Here is a 27,241-nt window from a genome sequence, read left to right on the forward strand (position 1 = left end):
TTTCACAAAAACTATATTTCATTGACAAAAAATGTTTATACAGAGTAGGTTCACTTTATTAAACGTGTTAGTTTACTAGGTAGTATTATAAAGTGCCTGTTGAGGATTCATGCATTTTATAGATGAAGAAGCTTGATGTAGTTTAATAACATTTCCTGTGCTTGCTGTTGAACTCTTGACAGTCTTAACTTTGTGGGGAATGCAGGGGGTAGGGAAGTACTTGCTTTGTTTTTTTTTTTTTAACTTTCAGAGCATCAAAAATGTAAGACCATATTATAAAAGCATATAATAAGAGCTAAAAGCCAAGCACCAAAGTTGAATTAGAAGTTCAAGGCCTGAGTAGCAAAAGAGATGAAATTTCCTGTATCTCCTCTTCTAAGGGAGGGTGGTGAGGTTTTCCGGTGCTTGACATTTCTGATTGTGGGTTCATATCAGAAGAATTAAGTGGTTATTAACATTTGACATCTTAGAAACAGAAGTCTTATGTCTGTGTTCATCTCTGGTAGATGAAAAACTGGAAGAGAAGATATTTTCAATTGGATGAAAACACAATAGGCTACTTCAAATCTGAACTGGTATGTTGCTTTGTCATAAATGTTGCTTTAAAAAGGTTTTAGAAGTGTTACACTGTGGAAATTATATAATTTCTTGTCCTGTTTTCTATTTTTAAAATAATTAAATTTGGGAGATATATACAGTTCAGTATTTTGTTGTGATGCTTTTGGTTAATGGCATTTTTATTCAATACATCTTAAATAAAAAGAGTGTACCTTCAAAGGCATTCTACTCTGAAAGAATTAAAAACATCAGAACCCCTCAGTCTACACATTTCTTCTAAAGGGGCAGTGGAGGAAATGGGAGAAAGTCCACATTTGACCCTCTGTATTTCTGCCTTCTCTTCCCTGCCCTCCCTTGACATTTTCTCTTCCTATTTCAGATTGACTTTTATGTTTCTTCACATAAGATGTTTTTGTCCCATCTGAAGGTAGAATCAAAGATTGAAGTTCCCTCTTTCACTTGTTTGAGTAGCATCCTTATTTAAAATACTCTTGTCATGTGACCTGTGTTCTGCAGTAGATTGTTGGATAAATTGAATGCAGTTCTACATCTTCTCTGATGGATGTTTGACAGAGGAACCATATACCTTAACGAAGGCACAGAGTGGCACTGTCCAGGTGGACTTTGCACTAATAGAAATGTTATCTGCCTTGATAGTGGTACCTGTGCCTGTAAAATACAGCTGGAAATATGGCCACTGTGACTGAGGAGCCTGACTGTGTTTAATTTTAAAGTTAAAACCAGTCATATTTAATATTCTTTTAATTCAAATAGTTACACAGAGCTAGTGACTCCTCTTGGACAACAAAGCACTGGAGAATAGGAAGGGCATGTTTTAAGATTCATCTCAGGTGTCTGTTCTTCTGGAAAACTTGTATGCCTTTCCTTTACATATGTGATATCCGATGCCCACTTCGGTCATAACACTTCCCACTGTGGTTTGTTACTGTGTATATATTTGTCTTTACCAGTTAATTGTACCAGCTTCTTGAAAGCAAAGATTCTCTTTTGGACTCTTTTATCAACACAGCGCCTGGTACTTAGAAAATAATCAACAAGTATTTTGAATGAATTGAAAAATGGCTTAGCATAACAGGAATAGCCATTTTAGCATGGGACCCTTTCTTAGATTTCAAAATCTAAGAGCCTTAACTGGAAGCAGTAGTTACTTGGTTCAAAAAGTACCAGCCTTGGTGTCTTAGAGGCTGCACTTTTGCTTGGTTGACAGGTTAACTGATTGCTTTCAGTTAATGCCAGTCCTTGTGGGAAGAGTCATTCCCACACCAGATATTCCTTGAGCCCTCTATGGCCCTGGGAACTGGGAATAAAGAGGCCAGTCAGCAATGTTCTGGCCTTCAAGAGTTCAGTTTTACCAGAGAAATAGACATGTCACCCACTGTAGTTATATAAGACAAGAACTATTATAGACATATTTACTCTAATTCGAAAACCTGCATTTTATAGCATAATAAAGCACCTGAAGATTTGAGGGATCCTTCCTCATCCTCTTTTCCTCCCATCAATCCCAAACAATTCAGAGTAGATTTTGTAGGTGAGGCAAATCACCGCAGGTGTCCCTGGTAGTGGGACAGAAGCAGGAGCAGCTAGAGTAGCCAGTGTGGGCAGCCAGAGCCCAAGCGGATGAAGAGGCCGTCCTGGAGGTTATCTTAACATGAGCTACTTTCTAAAACTATGGTTTAATTATTTTGTTAGTGCTGCATAAAATAATGGTATGTCTTAAACTCATGGTGTGTCATTTTCGGTGAAATACAGTATATAGTATTTCATGAAATGTTTACTGTGAATGCCATGCCAACTAGGAACTAGTTATGTCATACTCGAATCTTGTATCTGGTTTTGTAGCCTTAGTTAAAGTAATTAGTATGTCTAATCCTGTTTGCTCAGGGGAATAATAGTGCGTGTATTCTAGGGTTGTGGAAAGTAGGGTGACACATTTAAAACCTAGCACATGTCCTGTCACTTAGTACATGTTTAATAAACTGTGTTTGTTAAAAAGACAAATTTAACTCAGAGAAGCTGGGTATTCACTACTCTGGTCCCTCCTATATGGAAAAAAAAGAGGAAGTACTGACTGGGTCCATAGCGGTTCGTTGAGGAAAAGATGGATGGTTATTGGCTTTTAATCAGCTTACACTATCATTTAGGACATCAGTAATGTGAACCTGGGTTATATGTCAGTTTCCTTGTTTCAAACCACAGTGTATATAAGGTTATAATACTTGAGCCCTTCTAATGCTAGATGGTTCAAGAAGGTAGATTTATGTCTTAGATGTGCTTTGGGAAGGAAGCATGATTTTCACAGTAGATCTCCAAATAAGACAACTAATGATCAAAAGGATTTTAAAAATGTATGTCATATATCTGTCTTTATTTGCTTTTTTTACAATAGGAAAAGGAACCTCTCCGTGTAATACCACTTAAGGAGGTTCATAAAGTCCAGGAATGTAAGCAAAGGTAAGCACCACCTCAGACTTAGTGCCTAACACAGCTAATAGCACACAGTATATAGTTCCTCAGTTTAATTGATGCACTTTCAGATGATATTTTTCTATATTACTGCCAGTGAGTTTTGCTAAAACTTTCAAAGCCTTCAGATTAAATATTGAGATTTTTTTGTTTGAAAACTACAAATTAGGGAACAATTCTTAAGCTTATTAATGGAAAGGACAATTTAATATGAACAACTTCTGTCATACTTGACAGATTGATGTATTATTAATTTTAGTATTTCCAGGTTGCTGCAAAATAGAGCTTTAATAAGAAAATATGTTAACTGTGCCACTGTTTCTTTGAGCAGACTCTTTCTTCACAGTTGAAAACTTTGGATTTTAAAGTTGTTTTTGCACCTTTCTAAAAATACATATAACTGTATAAAATATGTAGAATTCAATGCAAGAATAAATTGAAAAAGGATAATTTTGGTATTTCTCAATTAAATCAGTATTTTACCTTTAATATTTATTGACATGTATTTGGTACTGGGTAAATAAGTGAAAAAAAAACTGTCAAACAATTGCTACTTGAGTACAATTGGAAAATTTGTTTTGTTAACAGTGACATAATGATGAGAGACAACCTCTTTGAAATTGTAACATCGTCTCGAACTTTCTATGTGCAGGTAAGATACTTCTTTTGAGATTATAGATCCTCCTAGCAAGGAATTAATAATTTTAGAGGTGAAATAGGCATAAATAAATGTGTTGCTCATAAAAGCAAAAATATGACAAATGCAATTGCCGACTTAATAAAAAAAGATCTTATATCTAAGATTATTGGTAGGTCATATGTTCAGCAAAGTGATATTCTTTGCTATAAGTTAACTGAATAGAATTAAGTTTTATATGGAAGAAGGGAAATGTGCTATTTAGATGCTAAGTGGGTATTTCCAATTTGGATTATTTTTGCACATATTTTGGAATTTCAATTATATCACTTTTTGGTACTTTTCTAAAAAGGGAGACTCAAATATCCATAATAAAAGTAAATAGTAGATTTTATTTCACTAATGGTGGATAGGTATCCTATATCTAAGTTTAAAATATGCTTTTTATTTAACACATTAATTTACTTAAAAGTTTTTTTTATAAGAACATTTAGTTTTGTTTTTAAAAGTTATTACATATGGTTTTTGCAGAAAATGTAGAAAAATACAGAAATATGAAGAGAAAGGTGCTTTATAAAACATAGAATTCTACATTCAGGCAGCTGTTCTTTTGTTTGTTTGTTTTTATTAGGATATATGTTTTTATACCAAGTGGGATCATATGAAATATAGTGTTATATACTATTTATTTACTATATCATGGTCACTTTTCCCCATGTCATTAAGAATTCTCTGAAAGCCTTTTAGAACTATGTTCTCTTATATGAGTGTGTTACAGTTAAACTATTTCTCTATACTGTTACCGATCATTCATTAACATAGTTTTTGTACATTTACTGTGGTATAACATGTTAGTGAACATTTTGTGAATAAATTTGTCTGGATTTCTTACTTCCTTCTGATCAGTTTCTAGATCAGAAATAACTATTAGAGCACGAGCTTTTTTAAACCTATCTTTTACCGAATTGATTTCTAGACGGTGCTCCTGTTTGTAGTGGACGAAAGTATACTCTACCTCTGCCTGCTTTGAGTTTTTCCTTTTAAAAACTCTTTGTTATTATCATTGGTTCAAAAATATTACTTGTGTCTTTAAAATTTTTAAACTTAATCTAGAAGGGGCCCTACCTCGCCACCCCTCTGAGGGCCTTGTTTAATTGACGTCATCGGAAGGTTTCTAATGCACATTGGAAGCCACAGACCTATCAAGGAACAGCCTGCTTTGGCATATGACTGCTAACACCGCTTTTAGGATTTTAGGGTACAATTAGAAATTGTTTTTAGAAAAATAACATAAAATGATGTCACTGGTTTTTTTTTACTGGACAATTTCATAAATATCCATCTTGAAAATTCAGACAAGTGTGACAATTGGAGAGCAAAATGAGAAGGTCTTTGACTTCTTCCTCTTCTTGTTTTCTCTCCAAAACTGTTCATGTTGATACTTTTTGTTGTGTCTCATTTTAGAACATTAAGTGCCCAACTTACTTCTATGTGTTATCATTTACCCGGCAAAATCTGGTTTAAAAAAGTGATTTCTAAAATTTCTTAGAAACCATTGCCTTGGGCTGATTTTGTTGTTGACATTATGTTAATTACCAAGATGAACACATTGGATTTATAGACACAAGAGCTGATTTTGAGGAAAACTTGAACGAATCCTTCCTTCCCCTTAGGCTGATAGCCCTGAAGAGATGCACAGTTGGATTAAAGCAGTCTCGGGTGCCATTGTAGCACAGCGGGGACCCGGCAGATCAGCGTCTTCTGTATGTTTCCTCTTCTCTGGGGTGATACTCCCTTGGATCCCCGATCCTGTCAAGTTATTTTTCTTCCTCTCCCCCTAATCCTTTTGATTTCTTTCTGTTTTGAGATTTATCTGCATGTTGACTTTCATACCGATTGGACTTGCAAAAAAAAAAATAATGCATTTCTAATTTAATGCTTCCTATAGTGTTATGTATACATAACTTTTCTGTGCATTGTATTGTCTTAAATGCACAAGCAGGGCAACTAAAGAATGAACGTTTCCTTGTTTTGTTTTAGGAGTTCTTACTTGTCAGTAGGTCCAGATTTGGTATAATTTTACCAATTCTTAGTGTGGTATCTGACCTAATCATTTAAGGCACCTTTAGTTGTACCATTATACAATTTCGTGAAGTTTCCTTTTTAACTTCCTGTAATTTCAGTTTAGGTTTTTTGCCTCAGTAGTGCCATAAGACAGTTGAGCAGCTTGAACCTTAAATATAATGTTCTCTTTCCATTTCATTCTCATTTTTCACTTGGTTAATTTAAAAGGCTGCTTTTCACTATGTTAATTATCTTTGTGGTAGTATAATTAAACCAGCTAAACATTCTCAGTAAGGAGTATGTTTTTGCTTTTTAATTTACCATGTACATCATAAGAATAAGATTTAGCTTTAGGATACTTTGGTCACTGATCTCTGATCTGAAAATACAAATCTACTAAGGAATGAAAAACTTTCAAGCATGTTAAAATGCAGTATATTTGTCTACAGAAGGTAGTCTAACCCTAATACAGAGCATGATAGCCTTTATTACCGAGACTCATCATCGATGATGATATTCTGCACTTCTAGTATTTTCCTGCACTGCTAGTATTGCAGTAATGCTGTCTTTTAATCTTTTCTTGTTAGAAATGATCTAGGTCAGTAAATACAAAAAAATTCATCTTTTCTCACTTTTAAAGTTATTCCTCCTATATCCTTTTTGGAATAGCTCAGAAATTATTTTTAGAGGTGTTAATTTTGTAACCACCTGTGTTTTATGTGACCTTTTCAGCGGTCAAGTATGAGACTCTCTGCAAAAACAATATCTGTTGGGAAGAGGAAAGGCTGGAGAAGGGTGTTTGTGTTCTGTGCTTTGTGGTGGGGGCAAAATGGACTCTCTGGCTCCAACTGTCAGCAGAACTGTCTCTTTTCCTCCCCTCCCCAGGATAGGTTAACTCTAATCTTAGCTTTGCACTGTGTTCCAGATGCGGCAGGCCAGAAGGCTGTCGAACCCTTGTATACAGAGGTATACGTCAAGAACTGGGGAATGCAGCACGTATGTGGGCTCTCACGCACACAGGCCTTCTTACTAGAGGGCCGGACTTACTCACTACTCACAACTGATTCTAGAAAGTTGAGTTAACCAAACTGCCTTCTGCAGTTACCATAACTGACTTTGTCAACACTAACGCAAACTGTTTCACTACGGTCATCAGGTTGGATATGTCTATTAAAAAAATTAAGAAAAAAAATAGAACTTTACTAATTTAAAAAGCCCTGTCTATTTTCTAAAGCTTAATTTCCTGAGTTGCCACAAGAATTTCAATTTCTGTATTTAATGTATTTGGGAATTTTTTTATACTACATGACTTGAAATGCACCTTTGTGGTAATATGTACAAACTCACAGGTGCACATGCATTGGATAAACTTTACATTACTGTAGTTTGCATGGCATATTAGCTCTTAGGTGAAATTTAGCCAGCTAATGGAATTCTGTAGTGTTTCGGTGGTTTGTTGTAGCACTTTGTTTTCAAAGCCACCAATGTTACAAATGAACACAATAAATTAGGAACTATATGGCAGTGCATTTAGTATGGTCATATTTAAGGTTAACTTCAGGTTTGATTTAGTCAGAAGCATATTGAAATGAATATTCACAACTGACATTATTTTATGACAGTTTTAATAATTGCTTAAGTATGTACCCTTTGCTGTCTTTAAAGTGTCAAGCCATGTGAATGTGTGCCATGTGCAAAAATAAATAAATGCAGTTAAATAAGAAGCAAAAGGACTATGATATTATTGGTTGCAGGTGAAATTCAGGGAAGCAAAAACTAAGTTTATGAGGCTACCAGACAAAATAATAGGTTTGAAAAATGTTTAATTCTGCTTATTAAAGAAATAATTGCCTTTTATTTTTATGTTCTACATTTTCATTGTTTAATCTTTCTAAAACATATGGGATAATTCCTACTGTTTATTGAGAATAAACTCTTAAGTAAAAATGGTAAAGCTGGTAGGCCCCCTGTTAAACACAGTTCAGTTGCAGTTGGTACACTGCATTCCAGTCTAGGCTGACTGAGCCTTTCAAGTGTCAGAGCTGCCAGATTTGACTTTGGTGACAGAACTGGTTTCTTAGTGGAGATGGTTGTTGGCTGTCATTGCTCTAAACTCACTCCTAAAAATGCACTGCTTCGGGAAAGAACTTGCACACGTACGCTGCATGGCTCATGCTTCTGCTCCGTGTGTGTCTTGTTCTGTTTGTTTTTCAGAGAATAAAGTCTCACACTGAGTTACTAACCCTGTCGTTATTGATTGCCTATGTCTGACCACCACTCCTCTTTGCAGGAGCATTCCAACAGTCCTTCCGAGCCCAAACACGCTCTCCGCTCTGCCAGTGCCGCAGCAGCCACCCCACATTCCGCAGCCTCTCGCAGCAACTCTTTGGTCTCAAGCTTTCCCATGGAGAAGCGAGGATTTTACGAATCTCTTGCCAAGGTCAAGCCAGGGAACTTCAAGGTCCAGACTGTCTCTCCAAGAGAACCAGCTTCCAAAGTGACTGAACAAGCTCTGCTAAAACCTCGAAGTAAAAATGGCCCTCAGGAACAAGATTGTGACCCTGTGGACTTGGATGACGCAAGCCTTCCAGTCAGTGACGTGTGAGGTGGAAGCTCGTGGAGCCTGACCCGCCTCATCAGCCCGCGGTGTCCTTTTCACAAGGCTTCTCGCCAAAGATGATAAAGGGGAAGTGGGTTTTAACGCATAGAGTATCCTGCCTCGTCGGTGTCCTCTTTATAAGCTGGTAAGCCAAGGAGCTAGCAAGTGGCCAAACTAAATGTAATTTCTTTAAAAGAAAGAAAAAAGCCCTGTTAGTATCAACTGTCTGAAGCTTTGTTCTCATTGGGATGATAAAAATGTGTGTGTGTGTGTGTGTGTGTGTGTGTGTGTGTGTGTGTGTGACACTTTTTCCTAGTGAATTTGACAATTTAACCGCTTCACAATTTAAAACATGAAAAATGCTTATTAATTACTTTGGTTGTTTTAAAAAAGCTACTGTGACTTCCTATTAGATGTTCAGTCTCTATACACTCTTACTGGTTAATATTATTGAGTGAAATATTGTCAGACAAAGATGTCTAAACTCATGACGTCTGTGGTGCTGTAAAATTTATACTACAGTGTGGACAGTTTTGAAACGATAACCATTTTTGATGCTCTGGATCTCAAGGTGAGCAGTGCATTTTGATTAGAGGGTATTATTGAACTGTTAGTGAGGGTTGTGGGTTGTACTGTTGGAGAAAAGGGGGGAATTAGAATTCAGACAGGTATATCTTGGACATTTGTTTGTAAAATCTTAGTCAAGATGTGCAGCACAGTCATTGCTTTTATTCAGTGAAAATTATTTGGTATGAAATTTCTTGGAGGTCTGATTTTCTTGTCAAAATTTTGTAAATAGTTCTTCTATATTTGAATCAGTGGAAGACCTCGTTTATATGTAAAGATACTGCCCTTAGTCATGTGGTTGTAGCCTCTGCTTTTTGTCACTAGTAACCTGTATCCAAGTGTTCATCTTGTTTAGGAATGTTTTGAGATTAATGTGCTTAAAAGTCCTATGTGATTGGTTTTAAACAATTGGGATAAAATTAATTTTTAGTAGCATAAGTTAATGTGCTAAATAACATACCATTTTGTGTTAGAGATACCAGAATGTTGTTATTCTACTATCTGTGCAATACATGTTTTAAGCACAAATTTGAGTATACATTTAATCATGGCTTTGTCAAAAATACAAGCTTCTCTCAAAAACGTCGTTAGTTTCAGGTGTTGAATAATAGACCAGTTTGACCAAGTACTGTTTCTACGGTTCAGTCTTAAACATTTGCTTTAAGAAAATAGTCTTGAATTTCATATGCTGCTATTTTTTATGATATTTTGCCATATTACAGTACTGTTTTGTTTTGAATTCATACATGTCACTGTTTCTCCTTTTCATTTTCTCAGATGACTTTTTGTTTGAGAGCGAGAAAGTGGGAGTGGATTTCTTAAATCAGAGTGGAGTCCAGAGGTTACTATCTGTTACACTAGAATTATCATAGCATCAGTTTAAAAATCCAAATGCATAAAGAATGCACCACTCAACATTTTTATTCATAAGCTATTATTTTTGAAACTTATATTTAGATTTTTCTTCTTTTTTGCAGCTACATTTGAAAATGATAGAATGAAAAGGTTTTAAGTTGTTATTTTCTCTGCAGATGCATCCATTTCGTCGGCTCTTTTAGAAAGCTCTTTTCTCATGAGCACACCTAAGAAATCTTGTGCAGACAGTTGGTGATATTCAGGAGCTGAATATTCAGGAGCCTAATGCTGTTTTCTTTGGTACAGCTTCCACACTGCATGTTCATTTTAATATTTTGGTATTGGTAATTTGATATATTTCATAGTGGCAAAATATTAGCTCTATTTTGGGACTTTTTATAGAACTACCCTTGCATTCAGTAGCATAGGAAAATGTTCTTGTGATTGTCAGGGTCTTCTAATATTTATCTCAATACTTTTATAATTCTATGAAAATTATTTAATTATTTTAAAACATATACTTTTCTTGTAAATATGTCACATCCGAATTGTCAAAGAATTACTTTGAATACCTTAATATTTGCTGCATTTTTTTCTGTATATATAACATGTCTTCTCTCAGAATGGGAATATATGTGTGCTTCCCGATGTTTACTTTTATGTCTGGTATCTTTATACATCAAACTGGTTAAACACTGTAATGCTTCAAAATAAACTCAGAATTAATTCTAACTTATTTCTCAGGACTGATTCAGTTCTTGTGTAAACAAATAAAATGAATACAAAATATGTTTCATTAATTGATGTGAATTTACATGTTTAAGAACAGGCTAATTAGTTGGTAGCCTTGGAAAGGCATAACTTGATAAGAAATTGTGCAAGGAAAGATGAGTGTTTTGGGGGAAATGAGCTTATTTTTGCTTAATTAGAAAACATGTTCTCAAAGGCAATATTAACTGTGTTGGGTTTAAAGCATCATTTGAATCATCTGGGCTGCACTTGTATTGCTTGGTTATTAGTTAGATGGGTGTGAGATGACTAAAAATGAGTGCAGAGGATGTGCTGATCCACACGTGGGCTGTGGACACGACTCGTAAAAACACCCCATTAAGTGTTAGAAGCTGCTTCTCGCAAACCTGCTACTAATAACAAATAGTCCACCTTTGCTGTGTATCCAGCATCTAATAATAATGAAACTGGATAAGGATATATTGACTGGTGCAACTTAATTTCTTTCTCTGAAAAGTGTTTTAAATGTTCTTAATTTAAAAAATGAGAAAGTTCTAAACTTCGTTACTTTTACAAAAAAGAAAAAAAGAGATCCCTTTCTTAGTCATCTTTTTACTTCTAGTTAAAGTTGGACTTATGTCTATCAAAAGTTCTAACAGTGAGGCAGGAAATGTTCATATAAAAATGGAATAATGTAACAGTCTTCCTTGTTATGAGGGGTTTGACATTTCACACAGGACATGGCTGTAAACTCACTTAGATGGGTTTGTATTTGCCATATGTAAACTTCCCTGTTAAGCGGGTCTAGAATTGATTATTTGTATGTGTTGTTTATTTTTTAATGACTTATGAAAATCACATTTTGTCAAACCTCATTTAAGGCTTGTATTAATACTGCTGAATTTACAGCATTCAATGCAATTTACAGTTGCATTTACAATTTTGATCCATAAAGTCCTAGTGTTTTATTTTTATGACAGTGACTAGGTCTGTGATGTGGTATATTCATGAAGTAATAGCGCCATCTTCTGGTTATATCGTTGTTAAATTTGAAGTAATTTGAAATCTCACTTTGTTTCACTTAGAAAATTAAAACATGTAATTGCCTAGGATGACTTAGAAATTAATATAAAATTTAATGTAACATTTGTGAGTGACTTCTTTAAACCTTTTATTTGGAGATAATCATAGATTCCCATGATGTTGTAAGTAATAATCCAGGGGTCTTATATACCCTTCACTCAGTTCTACCCATAAAACAACAATTCCATCACCACAAGGATCTCTCATTGTTGCCCTTTTATAATCACATTTACCTCCCATTTTACAGGAGGAAAGTAAAAGTCATTTGCTTAAATTCACATTAGGTTTAAAATTTACTTTTTTATTCCTAGATCTGCGATCTTAACCATTATGGTATTGCTGCCACAGTAGAAGTCTTCAGAATTGCTCTGTTTATATTGTACTATCTCCAAGGAGTTGAACTTTCCTTCAACTTATTTTCAGGACCATAATATTTCAAATGATAGATTTCTTTATACATGCATTTGCATTTAATATTTGAGAATCAATAGTAGATAAGTATCCTGATCATTACCTCCCTGGAAGATTTTAAGCCCTGACATTGCCATTATATAAATTAATAAGGTCACCAAAATAATGATTATAAAATAGCTCTAGGATGTCGAATTCTTGAATTGGAAAGAGTTGTGGAAACTGGTTTATAGTCACTGGGTGTAAGGTAAGAATGAGGTGTTTTTCCATGTGGAGAAACTTTGGAACTTCTGATAAAGTCAGGTCAAATTGGTGTCTTCAGTGTACAATATGATGTGCACAGGAAACCTCAGAAGATGATGGGGATTTGGAAAGGTCCCAGGAGAGAAAAATTTCTTGATAAGTAAAAGCTATGTGACAAGACAGTAAATTTGGAAGTGTTGATTTGAAATTTGAAGTCTCCAAGTTGGTGCATAAAATTTAAGTTGTTCTCTTGAAGTTTCATTTTCTCCCTTCCAAACTATGGTACTTTTTCCTTGTCATACTGATCTTCTTCAGCATTGGTGAGGGTTGGGTGAGGGAGCCAGGAGAATGGCTGAGTGGGTGGGAAGGGGGGGAACTTTTCATGGGCTTCCCACATGGTGCAGTGGTAAAGAATCCACCTACCAGTGCAGGAGATGCAAGAGACGTGGGTTTGATCCCTGGGTCAGGAAGATTCCCTGAAATAGGAAATGGCAACCCACTCCGGTATTCTTGCCTGGAGAATCCCATGGAGGGAGGAGCCTGGCGGGCTACAGTCCATGGGGTCGCAGAGAGTTGGACATGACTTAGCACACATACACATTCCAAGATTTAGGAACTTAACCACCTCAGGCTCATTTTTGCCTGTCTTTGGTAACTTCACAACTTAACTTATTCTGTTCCTTGTGGATCCTTATTATTATTTCCAAGTAGAGACCATTGGTCCCAGTAACATTTTTCCTTTGTGACTTTCATATACACCAAGCTTCTCATCTTGGCTCATGTTAGCACTACCCTTGTTTCTCACTCTCCTTTTGCCTGTCTGTGTTGCAAAGGTGGAAGATTTCCTAATGGATTAGAAATGGTGAGTGAAAGGAAGTGATATGTTAGAGGTAAAGGCAAGTCCTGTGGCCTGAACAACTGGAGAAACGGAGTCCATGATCTGAGGTAGCAAAGTTTGCAGGTAGAACAGGTTTGGAGGCGGAGGTTGTGACTGAAGTATTGAGTGTGAGGGTTTGAGATGACTATTAGATACCAAGGAGAAACATCAGAAAGGCAGTTGGATATACAAATTTGGAATGGAGGGAAATCTTCATTGGAGATAAAAACTGGGGAGCCTTCAACATACTAGGTGGTGGTTAAAGCTTTGAGACTGGATTAGAGAGATGAAGAAAGAAGAAAAGAGGACCAAAGAATGGATGGGGCATTCCAATGCTAAGAGCTCAGAAGAGGAACCAGTGGTGGAAAATGAAAAGGTGTGATTACTGGTCAGTTGGAAGCCAAGGGACGCAAATGCGTCAAGGGGAAGGGGTCAGACGTGTCAATGATGCTCACAGGTCTAGTAAGAAGCCAGCTGAGAAATTGGGTTTGTCAATGTGAAGGCCATTGGGAATCAATAGGAGCAGTTTTGGTGGAGTGGAACCAAACACAGCTGCTGTGAGGAGTTCTGCTATAACAGGAGCAGAGAAGTGGGATGCTTGCCGATAGCAAAAGCAGAGTCAAGTTTTTTGTTTCTGTTTTAAGATGGAATAGTGGCATTTGGTTGATGAGATGACCCAATAGCAAAAGGAAGACAGATGATGTAGGAGATGGGAAGGGTGGTTGGAACCAAGTCCGGGGGGAGATGAGATGAAATCTAGCGCACAAGTAGGGGGCTTGGCTGTTTATACAGCAGCATCGATGTTTGTCTGTGGTAGGAGGGCAGAGTAAGTGGAGGCATGGGTGGGAGGAAGTCTCTGAAAGTACACTTGCTTCAGTCCCAGCGAATCAGGAAGTGATCCTCAGCGATGAGTGAGATGGGGAAGGCAGTATTGCGAGGTTTGAGGAGAGAGTAGATATGAATTGTCCCTGCTTGTGGAGAAGGAAGGGACCAGGGACATAGAGGACATCTTGGCAGCACTGGGAGCCCAGTTGAGCCTGTGCTCACGAATTACAGGTTAATGTTAAATAACAGGTCACTGCGGTCATTTTTGTCATCCTTCTGTTTTGAAAAGCCCTCTAGGTTCCCACTGAAGGGCATGGTGCTGGCTTTTGGGCTGAGGTGGGAATATTTGATTCAACTATTCATATTTTATTGAGTTTTTTTAAATGAAGAAGGGCAGTTGAATTTTATCAAATATCTTCAGTATCTGTTGGGCTTCTGTGATGGCTCAAAGGGTAAAGAATCTGCCTGCAATGCAGGAGACTCAGGTTCAATTCCTGGGTCAGGAAGACCCCCTGGAGAAGGGAATGGCAGTCCACTCCAGTATTCTTACCTGGAGAATTCCATAGACAGAGGAACCTGGCAGGCAACAGACCATGGGGTCACAAAGAGTCTGACACGACTTGAGTGACTAACATGGAAATAATCTTGTTTCCCTCCTTAGATCAGTTAATTTGATGAATCATATTAATTCATTTCCTATTATCCATCGTTACATTTTGGAAATAAATACCATTTGGTCAGGATATATTTAAATAAGCTGCTGCTGTTTGCTATAATTTTATCAGGAATTTTTGCCTAAATACAAGTGATACTGGTTTGTACTTTTCTTCTGTATAGGTCTAGTCTTTATAGGTTTTGTGGTGTTAAACTAGCTTCATGGAAAGAACTTAGTAGATTTCTTCTAAACTATTTTGGAACAACGTGAAAAGAATTGGAATGATTAAAGAGTTGGTGAACTTTCCCCATTAAACATTCTAGACCCTTTTGTGGGGGTGCATCCTGACAACCTCCTCATTTCCTCCATGAAAACTGATGCACTTAGAACCGATCTTTTCTAGAATTCATTTTAATAAACAGTATTCCTAGAAAATTAGACAAGTTTTCAAGTGTATTTGTATGAGCTGAGCAAAATATGCAGGACAAGAACTCACTTTGTCTTCAGTTGAAAATAAATGAACTAACATGAATATTTCATTTATATGGCAAGTTGCGGTATCTGATTCTTAACTTTGCACCAAGATAATTCCAGACACAAACAAGGACCATAAAATAAAGTGGTGGTTTTCAGGTATGAGAGTTCCAAAAAAAACATCTGCTTTATTGACTATGCCAAAGCCTTTGACTGTGTGGATCACAACAAACTGTGGAAAATTCTTCAAGAGATGGGAATACCACACCACCTTACCTGCCTCCTGAGAAATCTGTGTGCAGGTCAAGAAGCAACAGTTAGAACTGGACATGAAACAACAGACTGGTTCCAAATTGGGAAAGGACTATGTCAAGGCTGTATATTGTCACCCTGCTTATTTAACTTATATGGAGAGTACATCATGTGAAATGCTGGGCTGGATGAAGCACAAGCTGGAATCAACCAGGAGAAATACCGATAACGTCAGATACACAGATGACACTACCCTTATGGCAGAAAGCAAAGAGGAACTAAAGAGTCTCTTGATGAAAGTGAAAGAGGAGAGTGAAAAATTTGACTTAAAACTCAACATTCAGAAAACTAAAATCATGGCAACTGACCCCATCACTTCATGGCAAATAGATGGGGAATCAATGGAAACAGTGAGAGACTGTATTTTAGGGGGTCCAAAATCACTGCAGATGGTGACTGCAGCCATGAAATTAAGACTCTTGCTCCTTGAAAGAAAAGCTATGACCAACTTAGCATATTAAAAAGCAGAGACATTACTTTACCGACAAAGGTCCTTCTAGTCAAAGCTATGGTTTTTCCAGTAGTCATGTATGGATGTGAAAGTTGGACTAAAGAAAGCTAAGTGCTGAAGTATTGATGCTTTTGAACTTTGGTGTTGGAAAAGACTCTTGAGAGTCCCTTGGACTGCAAGGAGATCAATACAGTCAATCCTATAGGAAGTCAGTCCTGAATATTGATTGGAAGGACTGATGCTGAAGCTGAAACTCTAATACTCTGGCCATGTGATGTGAAAAACTGACTCATTGGAAAAGACCCTGATGCTGGGAAAGATTGAAGGTGGGAGGAAAAGGGGACAATAGAGGATGAGATTGTTGGATGGCATCACCAACTCGATGGACATGAGTTTGAATAAGCTCTAGTAGCTGGTGATGGACAGGGAAGCCTGGTGTACTGCAGTCCATGGGGTTGCAAAGAGTCGGACTTATCTGAGGGACTGAACTGATTCAGGTATGAGGAAGCCACTAAATCAAATGTCAGTGAAAGGGAAAAGTTAAAGTTGCTCAGTCGTGTCCAACTCTTTGTGACCTCATGGACTATATAGTCTGTGGAGTTCTCCAGGCCAGACTACCGGAGTGGGTAAGCCCACTCTTCAGGGGATCTTCCCAACCCAGGGATTGAACCCAGGTCTCCCTGGGTTCCCGTGTTGCAGGCGGGTTCTTTACCAGCTGAGCCACAAGGGAAGCCCAAATCAAATGTCAGGGTCTTCTAAAAATTCAAGTGTGACATGTATAATTTCTCGTAAGGAAACAGTGATCCCAGGAGAACAAATCTGGGTTTCCCACTTGAGAAACTCTCTCCTTATGGAAAGTGTTTAAACTTCTTAGCTTCAGGCCCTCACATTTCCACCTCCTTATACTGCTCCTTGTGTCTCCTACACACCAGGTCCACTGAATCATTCTTTGGTTCCTGATTTTCCCACCTTCCTGTCATTCTTGCTGTCATTCTGCCTGAACGCCACTTACAGATGTTTAATTCCACTCATTGTTCAATTTCCACTAAGATGCAACTTTCTCCTTGAGATGTTGAACTTGCCTTCTCATCTTCCCCACAACACAAGCCATGATGACCCCAAAATACCTGATTGCCTCTCCCTTCCCATGCCAACATTCAATTCAGTTAATTGGAACTGGAATTCAATTTAAGATTTTGTTCTTAAACTCTGGGCTGATTATAAAGCTTTTTCTCTCACCACTGTAGTCTTTAAAAAAAAAAACAAGCAATGACTTCAAAATTTGGAAGAGATTAGAAAATGGAAACAGCCCCAATCTAGCTCTTTGTTGATTAGATTGGCCCCAAAAAGAAGTACATAAGACCAGAAGCAAAATTTAAACAGATTCTGGTATTAATGGCAGCTCTGTAAAAATACTCAAGTATGCGTGATTTCAGTAGTCATGCCCAGCTGTTGGAGGTCAAGGGTCCCTTTCACACTCAACACATTCAATTTTACATTGAGTTTCAGGTCACCCATAACCACCCAATGGCTCTTCTGAGCCTGCAGTGAAAGTAAACTCTAATTCTTGAAAGCAGTGGCTCTTAAAACTGGTCGAACATCATCATCATCGGAGAACTTGACGTGCAACTTATCTGTTCCTCCCCAGTGCCTGTAGGGAGGGGACTGGCAATTTGTGTGTGTGTGTGTGTGTTTAATTTGTTTTAATACCTCCAGGTGATTCTAGTGCCAGTAGTTTGAGATAACTGCCCCAAAGCATCCATTGTGTGTAATGAATTCTCTCCTAGGCATCTCCTTAGGAGAGCTGAGAAAACAGTCAATCCACATCACCATCTGGGTTTTGGGGTTCAGTTAAGGAACCCCACTGAGAAAGGCTGCCTGAAACCGCCTGCTTTGAGAGATTACACTCAAATAGGAATAAAAAGTTTTCTTTGTTTGATATCTTCTATGTGTGCTAAGTTGCTTCAGTTGTGTCTGGCTCCTTGCAACCCTATGGACTGCAGCCCACCAGGCTCCTCTGTCCATGGGATTCTCCAGACAAGAATACTGGAACAGGTTGCCATTTCCTTCTCCAGGGGATCTTACCAATTCAGGGATTGAACCCGCGTCTCTTATATCTCCTGCACTGGCAAGTGGGTTCTTTACCACTAGCACCAACTGGGAAGCCTGATACCTTCTATAGAGACAGAATTTTACCAAGAATCTAAAAAGGTGCTTACACCATCTAGCTCAGCCTCCTGGCAATGGAAGAACCAGATGTTGAGTTCTAGAAGTCTTTGGTTGTTTGACGGAAAGAAACGTGTCACCTTTTCTGAGCCAGAGAAACTTCTTGACATTGAATATTCAGAAGCTTATGTCATGTGGATGTGTTACAAGGGACACTGAGTAAGATGGGACCAGTGTCCTTAACACCAGCACAGGAGTTCGTCCAGTTTTCTCTATGTGGTTAGTATTATAATCTATTTCTTCCCACTGATTTGAAATAAGGCTTTTATCAGTGTCTTAGCTTGGGCGGCTACAACAGAATACTTTAGACTGGGTGGCTTATAAACAACAGAAATTTATTTCTCACCATTCTGGAGGCTGAGAAGTCCAAGAGCAAGCTGTCTCAGTGTCTAGTAAGGCTCATTTTCCTGGTTTATAGGCGGAGGTCTCCTGGCTCTCATGTGGTGGAGGGAACTCCCAGCGATCTCTAAGAGGGGTGAGAGTGAAACCCTCATGACTTATCACTTGGCAAAGACCTCAGCTCCTAGCACGTCTCCTTGAGGCTTAAGTTTTAAGACATGAATTTGGGGGGAACACAGACATTCAGGTTCTAGCACTAATCACTCATGAAAGTGAAAGTCGCTCAGTCGTGTCCGACTCTTTGTGACCCCATGGACTTTACAGTCCATGGAATCCTCCAGGCCAGAATACTGGAGTGGGTAGCCTCTCCCTTCTCCAGGGGATCTTTCCAACCCAAGGACTGAATCAGGTCTCAAGTATTGCAGGCGGATCTTTACCAGCTGAGTCACAAGGGAAGCCCAAGAATACTGTAGTGGGTAGCCTATTTCTTCTCCAGCAGATCTTCCCGACCCAGGTATCAAACCAGGGTCTCCTGACTTGCAGGCGGATTCTTTACCAACTGAGTTATCAGGGAAGCCCTGATATGATAATCACTCATCGTAGAGTCCATTTCTGAACTTCCTATAACCTGAATATGGGTATTTCTCTGCCAGAATCATATGAAAAATTACAGTTAATAATACATTTTAATAGCACATAAATATTTTTCTATTCAATTTTTAAACCTCTGGATCTTTATTTTGGAGTTCAAAAATATCCTTTTTTTAAAAAATTGGAATTACGTTGAGTTTATAGTATTGTGAGGTGCTAGTTCCTGTTACACCTGAGAAGAGACACTACCTGTGTTTGGTGACTCTGGGCAGGTGAGTCTTTCCCGCCCCCAGGGATCTTCCTGGTAGCTGTTTGCATTTGGGGGGAAGGAGGTTGCAGAGAGGAGGCCCTGTGCACCATGAGAGGAAGGCTGGGTGCGGCTCTGAACACAGAGAAGGCTGTGAGTAACATCTGCCTTTGGAGATAAGATGATAAGAGATGCTTCTGCTTCAGGACCAAGCGGCAGAGCGGGTACAGACAAGGGCCTTCTCCCCAGTTCTGCAGAACTTGGTGTGGACCCGGCCCAAAGGGCTGACGTCTGTCTGCCAGGCCATGAGTCACCCCAGTCAGTGAGGTGCTGGGGCTGGCTCCGGAGAGTCAATTGTTGAGTTTGGGGGAATTGTGCAAGCTGGCTGTTGTCAACCAGCCATAGTTGAAAATCAGACTTATAAACTTACAATTATATAAATTTCATTAGGAATAAAGGTAATAAAAGCTCAAACTCATCACTCCCTAGTTTTACCACACTTTGCGTTCGCCCATGCTCTAGGGGTTATTTACAACTCCTGGACCTGAGGGGTCGCCAGACTGCGTGATGCTGTGCCCGCTCTCACCCCAATTCCACATTCAGTGACGTCATGTTGGCAGCGTGGCACGGGTATTTACACCATGGAAATTGGCAAATGCTACAAATTAGGCCTTGACTTATTCTTTTACTGACTGTCTAAATGAGAGGTTGGCAACTTTTCCTGTAAAAGACCAGCTAGTAAATGGTTAGGCTCTCCATACAATCCCTGTGTCTTTATTTTTATTTTTCAAATTTAGGTCTATGATCCACTTTGGATTAATTACGTTTGATGTCTGTATGGGACCAATGTTCATTCCCTCACCCTCCATATGAACATCCAATTAATCCAGCACCATTTATTGAAAATAACATATTTAATTGCAGTTATGCCTTTGTGAAATCAGGTGATTTCTACATGAATCTGATTGGGCTCATTTCTGGCCCACTGATCTACACTTTCATTTGTATGCCAATACACAGCAGTCCTGATTATTGTCACACTATGCTGTGATATCCAAACACCATCTTCAAAGGTATCCTGGGAGTTACCACCTCTGTAGATTTTGCAAGGGCAATTCCTTGCATCGGGACACAGAGCACTGGCCCTTAGGAATGGGGACAGTGAAACAGGCAAAACAGAACTGGAGGGGTAAGCCATGGCCAGATACCAAAGGGTCCTCGGTGGCTTAGATGGTAAAGAATCTGCCTGCAACACAGGAGACTTAAGAGACTGAGTTTGATCCCTGAGCCAGGAAGATTCCCTGAACAGAGGAATGGCCACCCACTCCAGTATTCTTGCCTGGGAAATCCTATGGACAGAGGAGCCTGGCAACTACAGTCTATGGGGTTGCCAAGAGTCGGACACGACTGAGCAATACTTTGACTTTCTTTCAGATACCTGAAATATCTGATATTTCAGATATCTGAAAGACGTTAAGCTTTTTTGTTTTTTTAAGATGTATAAAGACTTCCCTGGTGGTCCAGTGGTTCAGACTTCACCTTCCAGAGCAGCGGGAGCAGGTTTGATCCCTCCTTGGGGGGAGCAGGTTTGATCCCTCCTTGGGAAGCTGAGATCCCACATGCCTTGTGGCCAAAACAACCAAAACAAAAAACAGGAGCAATATTGTAACAAACTCAATAAAGACTTTAAAACTAATCCACATCAAAACAAATATTGAGAAAAAAGATGTAGAGATGTTCTTGTAGATTAAAAAACTTATAAAGGCACCCTCATATTAAAAATGTCAGAAAATATAGTTTTGAAACACTGCAACAGATTTTTGTTTTCATTCGGTGCTCAGCACTTGAGATGCTTTTTACTCCGTGTCCAGTAAATAGAAAGCAGTCATGGCTGGGGCAGATGCTGAGCTCAGAGGAGCGACAAAGTGTCTGAAATGCCTAAGGGACTAGGAGTGACCCCAGGAGGAAGCGCAGCACACAGCTGAGAGGCCCCAGGAGAAGGACCCTTGGCTATCAGGAGAGCATGACTGGGCTGGTTGTCCCCCTATAGAGCTTTGGTTTTCTCGACATTTCCTTCCTTCGTTTGAATCCTCTCTCCCCTCGTATCAATGGTTAGTACAGAAAATAAAAAGAAGCAGAAACTACCTTCCATCACTCATCACGCCTCCACCCAGAATGGACCACTGTTAACACTCAGGCTTTGTTCCTTCCAGGTTTGAGTCTGATGATCTTTTTTTTTTTTTTTAAACAATTGGGGGCAAACAGTACGCACAGTTTTATATCCTGCATTTCTTGTTCGGGGTATAAGTAACCCCCTGGGGTCTTTCTTCTGTTTCCTTTTGAGTCTCAAGCTAGGGAAATTGGGCTGTTAGCGGGAGGATTTCCTGAAATCCCCTTGAATGATCGCAGGAGTTGGGCTCCGTCTTCCTCCAGTTGAGAGTTCTGTTTTTTTTCCTCCCTCCCCTCCTATGAAGCTGCAGGTCAGGAAGGCAGACGGGAGACTCAGCTTCCAGGTCTGATTTCTAAAAGTGGTGGATATTCTTTTTTTTGTTTTTGTTTTTAAGGAATAGAGAATCAATTTAATAATAGGGTGCCAGCAATGGCTAGGCTTGAGCACCCAGAAACTGTCCCTAAGAAGTGGAGTCCAGGAGGAGAGAGAGACGGAAGTCTCCGCAGGGTGAGGTGACTACAGAAGGATGGAGTGGAGGAGGGGCTGTGGCCGCGGGCCCAGTGGAAAAGTACCTCGTTCGTGAGTCATCACGGATAACACGTGGCTGGTGCCCCGCCATCGGCATCCAGGAGCTCGGCAGTGACAGCTGGAGGTCACATCAAAGACGGAACCACACGGAAGGGAAGAAAGTAAAGGAAAAGCGAGATGAAAGTGTACCACGTCAGGGCAATACCTGGCTTCAGCTGCGAGCGAGCATCTCCAAGTCAGCCAGCGTAAGCCCTGTGTCTGCTATGTGGCTGGCGCTGTCTGGCTCAATGGGCAGGCCAGGCGGCCGATCCAGGAAGCTTCCAGTCCTGAAGTGGGGCGGGAGAATGGCATGGAATGACCCATCGAACACAGTGTGGCTGATTAAAGAAGGGCTGTGGCTGAGACAAATGGAATTCCCAGTGCCACTGAATTTTGGATCTCTAAGGATATTGCCCTGATTATAGAATAACTGGATGGTTTAAACATGTGTTCGCATAGCGTCAATATATAGGAATGGCCGGCGGTCGTCAGCTGGGCTGCTCATTAGAGTTCTTGGAAGACCCTGAAAACTAGACACCAGGGATTTTCAACCACATCCCAGAGGGTATTTTTTTATATATATATAATTCAAATAGCATCCCATTCTCCTTAGAAAAGTGTACAATTCAGTGGGTTTTAGTATCTTCAAAGACACGTGCAACCATCACCATAGTCAATTTTGTAATATTTTCAAAATGAAACCCTGTACACTTTGGTTATTACCTCTCTATCCCCTTGTCCTCCTCACAGCTACAAATCTACCTTCTGTCTCTGTAAATTTCCCTGTTCTAGGCCTTTCATGTGAATGGAAGCATATAATACACAATACAAAGTTGACTGACTTCTTTCACTTAGGATTTTATCCAGTAACCCCATGGGAGGTCTTGTGACTCTTTCCCAGGGATAATCCATGTTACAACATGTAACATGGACTGCAGCAGGACAGGCTCCTCTCCTCTGCCCTCCTCTGTCTCTTGGAGTTTGCTCAGATTCATGTTCTTTGAGTTGGTGATTCTATTTAACCATCTCATCCTCTGTCGTCCCCTTTGCCTTTTGCTTTTAATCTTTCCCAGCATCAGGGTCTTTTCCAATGAGTCAGTTCTTCACATCAGGTGGCCAAAATACTGGAGCTTCAGCTTCAGCATCAGTTCTTCCAGTGAGTTTTCAGGACTGATTTCCTTTAGGATGTACTGGTTGGATCTCCTTGCAGTCCAACAGAATCTCAAGAGTCTTCTCCAACACCACAGTTCAAAAGCATCAATTCTTCAGCAGCGCTCAGCCTTCTTTATCGTCCAACGTGCACATCTGTGACTACTGGAAAAACCATAGTTTTGACTATACAGACCTTTGTTGGAAAAGTGATGTCTCTACTGGTAACTCTGTTTAATTATTTGATCAACAGATGGATTCTTTTTCAAAGTGACTGCACCACTTTCCATTCCCACCAGTAATATATGAAAGTTCCCATCTCCCCACATCCTTGCCATCTTTTATTATCATCTGACTTTTCAATTCTAGCCACCCTAGTGACTGTGAAGTGGCATCTCATTGTGGCATTGGTTTGTTGATGACTAACAATATTGAGAATCTTTTCATGTGCTTACTGGTGCTTTTTTCCCTTAAATTTTATAAATTTTGAAATAATTTTAGGTTTAGAGAAAAACTGTAGAAACAGTACAAAACTCTCATTTACCCTTAGCCTCAGTTCAGTTCAGTTCAGTTGCTCAGTTGTGTCCGACTCTTTGTGACCCCATGAACCATAGCACCCCAGGCCTCCCTATCCATTACCAGCTCCCGGAGTTTACCCAAACTCATGTCCATTGAGTTGGTGATGCCATCCAACAACCTCATCCTCTGTCATCCCCTTCTCCTCTTGCCCTCAATCTTTCCCAGCATCAGAGTCTTTTCAAATGAGTCATCTCTTCTCATCAGGTGGGCAAAGTATTAAGAGTTTCACCTTCAACATCAGTCCTTCCAAAGAACACCCAGGACTGATCTCCTTTAGGATGGACTGCTTGGATCTCCTTGCAGTCTAAGGGACTCTCAAGAGTCTTCTCCAACACCACAGTTCAAAAGCATCAATTCTTCAGTGCTCAGCTTTCTTAACAGTCCAACGCTCACATCCATACATGACCACTGGAAAAACCATAGCCTTGACTAGACAGACCTTTTTTGGCAAAGTAATGTCTCTGCTTTTTAATTAATTTGGGCTTCCCTGGTAGCTCCGCTAGTAAAGAACCCTTAGCCTAGATTCCCCAAATAAACCACACATGCTTGATCATTCTCCACTTCTGATACATTTAAGACTTGCAGACATGAAGCCTCTTTACCTCTAAATATTCCAGTGTATATTTTCTTAAAACAAAACAAAAACCAGGTTTCTCTTACTCTACCACAGTAAAATGATCAAAGTCCCTTTGCTATTCACCTGAAACTATCACAACACTCTTAGTCATCTCTACCCCGATGCAAAATGTTCTTGGTGTTTACAAAAAAATACAATTAAAAAAAAAAAACAAAATCAGAAAATCATCATTGACTCAACACTATCTGTAACTGAATGTATCCACGTTTTGCCAAATTTCTAGGCACCAGCATTTTTAAAAAGCTCTACAGATGATTCTATTGGATATCAGGATCTCTGTCACCTCCTGTCATCAAAGAGGACCATTAATTCCAGGGAGGACAATGCCCTCCCCGAGGTCACCAGTGATTTAGGGCAGAGTTTTCACAATGTCCCACCCCCCAGGGCACCTTTATGTGACTTAGGAAAAGATGCCTCTCTGCTAGAGATAAATAAATGTGAGCTCTGGCCATCTCAGCTGTGCTCTTTCCAACTTCACATGTGATGTTAGCCCCATCACATCAGAAACGTCAGGGGGTAGAGCTCCGCCATCTGAGTTTTCACCAGCCATCCAGGTACTTCTAAAGCATGCTCATGTTTGAGACCCCCTGGCCTAGTAGCTATGGCCACAGGGAAGTCCAGGAAAGACCAGCACTTTTCTGTTTCTAGTTATTCAAAGTACACTTTCTCTATAGCCGGTGAATCAAGAATCATGACAAACATTTCCAGTGCACCTCAGTTCAGTTCAGTAGCTCAGTCACGCTTGACTCTTTGTGACCCCATGGATTGCAGCACATCAGGCTTCCCTGTCCATCACCAACTCCCAGAGCTTGCTTAAACTCATGTCCATCCAGTCAGAGATGCCATCCAACCATCCATCCTCTGTCGTCCCCTTCTCCTCCTGCCTTCAATCTTGCCCAGAATCAGGATCTTTTCCAATGAGTCAGCTCTTCGCATCAGGTGGCCAAAGTACTGGAGCTTCAGCTTCAGCATCAGTTCTTCCAGTGAGTATTCAGGACTGATTTCCTTTAGGATGAACTGGTTGGATCTCCTTGCAGTCCAAGAGACTCTCAAGAGTCTTCTCCAACACCATAGTTCAAAAGCATCAATTCTTCGGCACTCAGATTTCTTTATAATCCAACTCTCACGTCCATACATGACTACTGGAAAAACCATAGTTTTGACCATACGGACCTTTGTTAGCAAAGTAATGCCTCTGCTTTTTAATATGCTATCTAGGTTGGTCATAGCTTTTCTTCCAAGGAGCAAGCGTCTTTTAATTTCATGGCTGCGGTCACCATCTGCAGTGATTTTGGAGCCCCCAAAATAAAGTCTCTCACTGTTTCCACTGTTTCCCCATCTATTTGCCATGAAGTGATGGGATCAGATGCCATGATCTTAGTTTTTTGAACTAAGGAGCTCAGAGCATGAACTCCTTATTGCCAAATTCAGACTTAAATTGAAGAAGGTAGGGGAAAACCACTAGACCATTTAGGTATGACCAGTGTGCCTACTATGTGCCAGACAAAGGAAATAGGACGATGGCCTGGGTGGGAGAATGTGACTCGGTGAGTGGAATTCCAAAGCCTGTATAAGGCCATCTGGGCAACCACTCAAGCTGGTGGCAGGGCTTGGGGTTACACTGATGGAAGTCAAGATCTCAGCTGTCTGCAATTTCTGGTCCAGGTTAATTAGAGTAGACATGGGGAAACTTGCATAATTCTTTCATATTCTTACATCTTTACATATCTCATGGTTCCTATTAGTTCAAGAATTAAAAGCAAAAAAAAATGGCAGTTATATATAAGAAAAAAACAATTCAGATTTAAAAAGAAAGAATCTGGGTCTTCTAGGTCAAGTTAATTTAAACTTTGGCTTCCAAGCACCTTAGAGATTCTACTGATAAACAAACCTAGTGAATGCTTTTTAATGCTTCTAGAACTTTGCTATTTTGTGGGTACTTGTGGTTCAGATGGTAAAGAATCTACCTGCAATGCAGGAGACTTGGGTTCAATCCCTGTGTTGGGAAGATCCCCTGGAGGAGGGCATGGCAACCCACTCTTGGAGTGGGGAATTCTTTCCTGGAGAATTCCATGGACAGAGGAGCCTGATAGGCAACAGTCCAGGGTCGCAGAGTCAAACACGACTGAGTGACTAACTCTTTTCTAGTGCCTACATAACTAGATGGTGAGATAACTCAAAGGTTGAAGCCCCCTCCCTTAAAAAAAAGTCTTTATTTCCTTCAGTCAAAGTCAAACAATCTTGCCTAAAAGACAGCATGTTCTACACGTAACCTTGGTCCCATGTAGGTGAAGAGGGTCACATATGGTTCACATGTGAATGAAGGGGGTCAAAATGTACAAACTTCCAACTATAAGATAAATAAGTCCTGGGAATGTAATGTACAGCATGGCGTCTAGAGTTAATAATATTGTATTACATATTTGAAAGTTGTTACAAAAATAAATCTTTAAAGCTCTCATCCCAGGAAAAATTTTTTAACTGTCCATGAAGGACAGGTGTTAACTCAACTCACTGTGACCATCATTTCATAATATACACAAACACTAAATCATTATATATACACCTGAGACTACTATGATGTTATATGTCAATAATACTTCAATAAAAATGCATGCACCCAAAATAATACCCACTTACACTAATAAGTGCAAGTAAACAGATACACAGTGAACCATCAGAATGACTGATGGTGGAATGGAGCTGGAGAGATAGATAATGTGAATAAAAGAAAATAAATATATAAAACAAGACAGGGGCCTTGGATGGAAAAATATTAAAAGAATGATTTATTCACTCCTCAGCACCTGAAGTCCAAAATAAATACATCAATAAAAATACGAAATATCCTTAAAAATACTATACATCCCGAAAAGCCTTCTAAATGTTAAAAAAATATTTTCTTAAAA

At 39.4% G+C, this 27,241-nt stretch overlaps 1 protein-coding gene across 6 annotated transcripts in view; it reads left to right on the top strand.

Annotated features, from left to right (window-relative positions):
* Window positions 1-10,503, top strand: part of PLEKHA1 (pleckstrin homology domain containing A1) — a 53,479-nt gene extending 42,976 nt beyond the window's left edge. For 4 of the 6 annotated variants that reach the window (XM_043925614.1, XM_043925616.1, XM_043925615.1 and 1 more), the window contains 5 exons: window positions 507-575; window positions 2,969-3,033; window positions 3,634-3,697; window positions 5,356-5,445; window positions 8,037-10,503. In XM_043925614.1, the coding sequence (XP_043781549.1) occupies window positions 507-575; window positions 2,969-3,033; window positions 3,634-3,697; window positions 5,356-5,445; window positions 8,037-8,351 (603 nt within the window). In that variant the 3' untranslated portion in view covers window positions 8,352-10,503. Of the gene's footprint in view, window positions 1-506; window positions 576-2,968; window positions 3,034-3,633; window positions 3,698-5,355; window positions 5,446-6,671; window positions 6,743-8,036 lie in introns of all 6 variants that reach the window. The other 2 variants (XM_043925617.1, XM_043925618.1) reach the window with 2 other exon arrangements.
* Window positions 10,504-27,241: the final 16,738 nt, after the last annotated feature.

This window comes from Cervus elaphus, chromosome 15 (assembly GCF_910594005.1).
Source record: "Cervus elaphus chromosome 15, mCerEla1.1, whole genome shotgun sequence".
Lineage (NCBI taxonomy): Eukaryota > Metazoa > Chordata > Mammalia > Artiodactyla > Cervidae > Cervus > Cervus elaphus.